This window comes from Gossypium raimondii, chromosome 2 (assembly GCF_025698545.1).
Source record: "Gossypium raimondii isolate GPD5lz chromosome 2, ASM2569854v1, whole genome shotgun sequence".
In the NCBI taxonomy this organism is placed as follows: domain Eukaryota; kingdom Viridiplantae; phylum Streptophyta; class Magnoliopsida; order Malvales; family Malvaceae; genus Gossypium; species Gossypium raimondii.
The window spans coordinates 676,080-682,480 of NC_068566.1; the positions used below are offsets into that span (position 1 = coordinate 676,080).

A 6,401-nucleotide genomic window follows, 5' to 3' on the forward strand; every position below is an offset into this window, starting at 1 on the left:
TGATTTCGAGAAAGGGTTAATTGCACAAAACATCCCAAGTATTTCATAAGATCTTTAATTGAGTCTTCAAGGTATTAGTATTGAATGTCAGCTCTGACTTGACGTCGAGCATATCTAAAACACGCAGATCAAATGATAAACTGAATTCCACGGATAATGTATCAAGTACTAACCCATGGAATTTGATTCACGTGTTTTGAATATCCGAGTTGATAATCAGTGCTCAATGTAATGATTAGACCAGCCAAAAGACCTGATCGATATGATAATAATACTTTGATAACTCAATTAGAATGTATCAAACTTTGAAATCGATTTAAAAGATTCTAATTTTGTATTCTCGTTTTAAGAATGCAATATATCTTATCATTATTTCTAAATCCGAATAATAATAAAAAAGCTAGAAGTAGAAACAGGTAGTTAGCTTTTGGCAAATGTATTGGTTGCCTTTTCAATTATAATCAAAGTACAACTTTCTAAAATAAGGGCTTAATTACGAGTTTGATCCTCTTAAAATAAAAATTTTAAAATTAATAAAAATAAAAGCACATTTTAATCCTCTTAAAAATAAAAAAATTTAATTTAATTTTTTAAAAATAATTAAAACAATAAAATATATTTTTTTTTCATCCTAAAAATTATACTGTTTCGTCCCTACTTCCATTTAATAGAGTTGGTGACCCACCCAAGACTAACTTAGGGCAGTGAGCCATCACCCGCCTGACACTTTTTCTCAGTTACCCTGAAAATTTGGGTCTTTGTCTTCTTCTTACTCACCTTTTTTCCTCCATTGAAGTTGAAAACCATGGAAAATTAACAATAGCATGTTATACAATAATCAGACAGATACACGTGATATGTCACGTGTACCTCTTTCTAACACGTAAAATCAAATTTTAACACTAAAAAATGGATAAACATTTTAATAAAAAGATTAATTTGCTCTATAATTTGATGAACCGTGAATAATTTTATGCATGTTTTCAGTGGAGAGAGTAAAATACAATCTGATCTAATTTCATTTCCAAACCAACATTTAACACAAATTGCCGACTAAATTAATGGTGAAAGTACCTTCCAAGTCCTCCTGTTATAAAGATCAAATCAAATTAGTCTAATTACTATTAAATAAATCAAATTATTAAAAGATAACACAAATATTATTTTTTTTTCATTTGCAAATCAACTATAAAAAACTTTTAAAATCTTACCTCTATTAAATAATATTTTTTTAAATTTTAATCTCATTATAGATTCTTATCACATCTGATCTTTTGATATAATACCTAAAACTACCCATAGATCTTCACTCACCCTTAAATAGGAGGATAATGCACTTCAACACACCCGAACCCATATCCTTCTACACCGGCAATAATATCGATTCCAATCGAGTTAAGAGTTAAAACACGAGAATTCCATGTGGCATCACGAGAGTCCTAAACTATTTTTTTAAAATTAAAAGATGTAATCAATTTGGTTTTACCCTAAAATCCAATGGTGATTATTTTTTTAAAAAAATGGTTTAGACAGGGTGTAAGTCTCGGGGATTACGATATTAACGGCTATATTATTACATAGTGCCACGCGTTTGGCGCCAAACATCCATGTGGGTCCCAACGGCTGTTGTCTGCTGTCAGACATATTGATTTTTCAAACGGAACTTTTTGTCTAATTCCGTTGACTACTTAAAAGTTTGAACCATTTTTGGTTAATTTCTATTTTTAGTTCCTCTACTATACCAATATTTAAAATTTAAGCTCTCTTTTTTTAATTTGATATAATTTGATCAAATTGTTAACACTATTAATTATTTTCCATTCTTATTAAATTATTGATGTGAATTTAAAAAAAAAAACTACCCTAGCAGTCACTTAACTATTAGTAATTTTGTTTTTTTATCATTCAACTACTAAAAATTACAAAATAATCACATTAGCCCCTCTTAAATGAGAGATATTTAAAGTCTTCTTTAAGCAATTTTTGTTTGCTTTTGACCTTCCGAACTTTTAAAACTTTATTTTAGCCCCAATATCGCTTCGCCTTATCATATGTAAGTTTTAATCTGATGGGTCAAATTTAGTTCGAATCATTTCGATTCTTAGTTTATTTATGCTTTATATTGATTTGATTCAGCTTTATAATTGCCCCGAGTATTTGACCGAAAAAGTATGAGACTGAATCTCAAACTTTAATATAATAGAAGGAGCAAAACAAGAATTTAACCTTTTTGAAACTTCACTTTCCTTTTAAGGGCGGCAAAGCATCAATTGAAAAGGAGGAGTAAATTGGCAAAAGTTGTAAACATAAAGTAACAAAATGATGAAACCGAAATAAAATATTAAAAATTAAGTCCAAAAATTAATAATAATAACAATAATTCACCCTACTGTTAATATTTTCTCTGAAACTAAAAAAAATGGTTAAAAAATTTTCATGAGACAGAAAAAAAAGTAATAAAAAAAAAACAAAAAACAAATTCATATTCGTTTCGGGTTTATGCCGGTGAATGTTGAGAAGTGGGATCAGCTGATGAAGGAATATCAGCTCCTACACGACAACCTTCGAGCATGAACACGATATCCGCCATTGTTGGTCGATCAAGAGGATCTGGTGCCGTACAAAGTAACCCGACTTTAATCCCTAATAGAAACTCTTCCCATTCTGATGATTCAGGGTCGAGTTCAAGTAACCCTGGTTCTAAAAGTTCGACAATTTGACCCCTTTGAAGTTGTTTTTTCACCCATTTTACGATATCTTCGTCTTCAGAGAAGGTTACCGGTCTTTTTCCGGTGAGTAGTTCCAGCAATACGATGCCGAAGCTGTATACGTCTGATTCTTTGGTGGTTTCGCCGGTTAGAACAGCTTCAGGGGATACGTAACCCAATGTTCCGACAGGTGCAGAAGTGGAAGCTTCGGGTGCGGCGGGGGTTGTGAGCCGATCGAGGCCGAAATCTGATAAGTGAGCTTCGAAATCGGCGTCGAACAACACGTTTTGAGGCTTGGTGTCTCCATGAACCATGTTTGAAGCGTGTAAGAAAGCTAGACCGCGTGCAATGCCGAGAGCGATTAGGTGACGCATTGGCCAGTTAAGGACGTGACCGTCTTGGTGTGATGCTTCTTGGAGGAGTGTTGCGAGGTTGCCGTTTGGCATGTAGTCGTATACAAGGAGTCTTAAATCAGGTGGTCCTGCATAGTACCCGCGGAGGACGGTTAAGTTTCGGTGTTTGACTTTGCCTAAAAATTCTGCTTCTTTACGGAACATGTTTTCGTCGAGTGATCCGTCTGGTAAGCGACGAATAGAGAGTACCATTCCGTCATTGTAACAAGCTTTGAAGACTAACCCGTATCGGCTTCTACTAAGTACATTCTCTTCGGCAAATTGCCTAGTTGCTTCGATTGTTTCGGCGAGTGTGATCTTGTTATTGAACATAACAAGCTTCAGCCCTACACTGTCGGTGCTGCTCCGACCACCGCTTGCTCCGGAACTAGCCCTAGCCGGACTTGGTTTCTTCTCCCCGGCAGCTTCCTTGAGCTTCTTCCGCCATCTCAAAAGACTAAAAACGTAAAAGCAACAACACAATGACACAAGACTTGCAGCGCAAGATACTGCTACAATCAAAAGAATCAATCTTTTCCTTCTGTTCTTCACGGCTACATCCTCGCATTTCCGATCCAATGGCTTTCCGCATAAGTCTTGATTACCCGCAAACGTCGATGGATTGTTAAATCTAGAACCGAGACTAACCGGAATTTCCCCGGTTAGGTCATTACTCGAGACATTGAAGTAGACCAACCCGGGTATAAGACTGAGATTAGCCGGAATGTTTCCACTCAAGCTATTATAAGAAAGATCCAGCATTGTAAGATTCGATAACTCGGACAATGAATCCGGTATGCTCCCAGAAAGCCGATTACCATTGAGTAACAAACTGGTCAACGATGAGCACTTGGAGATTTCCTCCGGGATTTCTCCGGTTAAGTTGTTACCACCCAAATCGAGCACATTAAGCCTCAAAAGGCCAGATAGATCGGCAGGAATATGACCTGTCAAAGAATTCGATCCAAGCTCAAGAACTTCAAGCTCAGTGCAGTTCCCAAGCTCAGGAGGGATCATCCCGGTTATGCGATTATTAGACAATGAAAGCACAGCTAACGAATGCAGAAAGCTGAAAGTTTCCGGGATATGGCCGGAAAATAAATTTGAACTTAGATTCACGTATCGCAAACTCATCAAACTACTAAGCCCTTCGGGAACATCGCCGGATAAAATATTCTCTTGTAACGCAATGACTTGTAGATTAGGTAAACCCGAAAGCTCGAATGGCAATTCACCCGAAAGATTCTGCTTGCTTAAATCGAGTGTAGTTAGCTTGAACAATGCACCTAAACTCGCCGGTATCTTCCCTGAAAACCGGTTATTGCTTAGATTCAATACAAAAACCTGACTCAAGTTCCCAATACTCGCGGGAATCTCACCGGAAAACTTGTTACCACTCAAGTCCAACGTACTCAAATTGCTCAACCCCATTATTTCCTCCGGCAAGGTTCCATTCAAGTTATTATGTCCCAAATTCAGGGTTTCGAGCTGGGTAAGGTTCCGAACACTACTCGGAATGGAACCCGAAAACAGATTTCCCCCCAGAGATAGAACCTTCAAACCGGTCATAGCGCTCAAAAAGCCCGGGATTTCGCCGGAGAATCGGTTTCCTTCGAGATCAAGAACATGTAATGAACTACATTGCTTGATCTCAATAGGGACCATCCCATAGAATGAATTATTAGCCATTTTCAGCTGTTGCAACTTGGACAAATTCCCGATTTGAACCGGAACTTCACCGGACAATGAATTCCCGGAAACATCCAACATCGTTAACGTCGTTATTTCCGTTAACCATATTGGAAAAACCCCACCAATCTGGTTCCTTGAAAGATCCAAAACCTGTAAAACACTGTGACATTGTTCAAGGCCAACAACATTGTTGAACAAATTAAACCCCAATTGAACAATCCGAATCGAAGGTGGCCGAACGGTTACATTACAGAACAAAGAAACCGGCACCGTTCCGGTGAGATTATTCCGAGAAACTGAAACAACTTGAAGATAAGGTAAGTTACCAATGGCAGCTGGTATAACCCCACTAAGCTTATTAGCTTCAGCACTAAAATGAACAAGTGAAGAACATTTGGCTAAAGCTGAAGGCAAAGTTCCTTCTAATAAATTATAATCAAGCCATAGATATTGAAGTTGTTGAAGCTCACCAAAACTCGCCGGAACCTCTCCGGAAAACTGATTATACGACAGATTAATAAGTTGAAGCTGAGATAAATTACCAATGCTTTTAGGAATAGAACCGGAAAACAAGTTCGAAGAAAGATCAAGATACTTAATATTCCGTGGAAGATCACCGGAGATTTCGCCGGAAAATTGGTTTTGAGCTATGTTTAAGGTGGTCAAATCGGTGAGGTTACTTATCTCCGACGGGAACCCCCCGGAGAGTGAGTTGTACTGCAAGAAAACAGCGCGTAGGAACCTGCATTGAGAGAGGGTGGCCGGTATGGTACCGTTGAACGAGTTGGAACGGAGACTGAGCTTGGTGAGGAACTTAAGGTCGGAGAGACGGTTACTGAGTCGACCACCGAGTTGCAGGTGAGGTAAACGGAGCTCGGTAACTCGGTTTTTAGTACATGCAACACCACGCCAGTCACATGGAGCTGATGGTGTTGATGGATCCCATCCATTTAAAGCTCCAAATGGGTCATGAAGATTAAGCTTGAAAGACATTAATGCTTGAATCTCAGCTTGGTGTTGAGCTTGTAACATTAACAATGGCGACCATAGAACCAAGAAAATCCAAAAAATCAAACTTTTAGCCATCAATTTAGCATTTAGCAAATGAAAAAAGATTGGGATTTGGGGAAAAACAAAGAAAGGTCAAATCTTTTTAAGGATTAAAAGATTAAAGGGCGTGAAAATGTATGAACAAAACAAAGAAAGGAGCGTCTGCCATAGCAGAGAACTGAGAGAGGCTTTTACTGGTTAACAATGGGGGTAAGGTGGTGGGTGGGCTTTGTTTTTCCTTGAGAAACGCCTTGAATAAGCACTTTATTTGAAGCAAAAAACAAGTTGTGGGGTTCTGGAAAAGGTTTGGGATGGTTTCTTTTAAGGTATAATATACCATTTAATCCCTAAATTTAGTAGCTTTTCTTAACTTAGTCCTTGAATTTTTTTTTGTCCACATGATACTACGATATTATGCAAGTTCATCACCTAAAAAATTAGGTTAAATTGCAAGACTAATATCAATAAAAAGGGCAAATTATACTAAAGGTTACTAAAGTATTAGTAAATTTACGTTTTGGTCATTCAATTTCAAAAAGTTACAAAAATGATCACTAAA

At 37.4% G+C, this 6,401-nt stretch overlaps 1 protein-coding gene across 1 annotated transcript; it reads right to left on the reverse strand.

Annotated features, from left to right (window-relative positions):
* Positions 1–2,323: 2,323 nt before the first annotated feature.
* On the reverse strand, positions 2,324–6,089 carry LOC105787492 (probable LRR receptor-like serine/threonine-protein kinase At4g36180). The gene has a single exon (XM_012613905.2). It carries the CDS (start codon positions 5,876–5,878, stop codon positions 2,498–2,500), a length of 3,381 nt encoding a protein of 1,126 aa, XP_012469359.1. The 5' UTR covers positions 5,879–6,089; the 3' UTR covers positions 2,324–2,497.
* Between the last annotated feature and the right edge of the window lie 312 nt (positions 6,090–6,401).

Coding starts and splice junctions, on each gene's coding strand:
- LOC105787492 (XM_012613905.2), bottom strand. CDS start 5,878: ATGGCTAAAAGTTTGATTTTTTGGATTTTCTTGGTTCTATGGTCGCCA.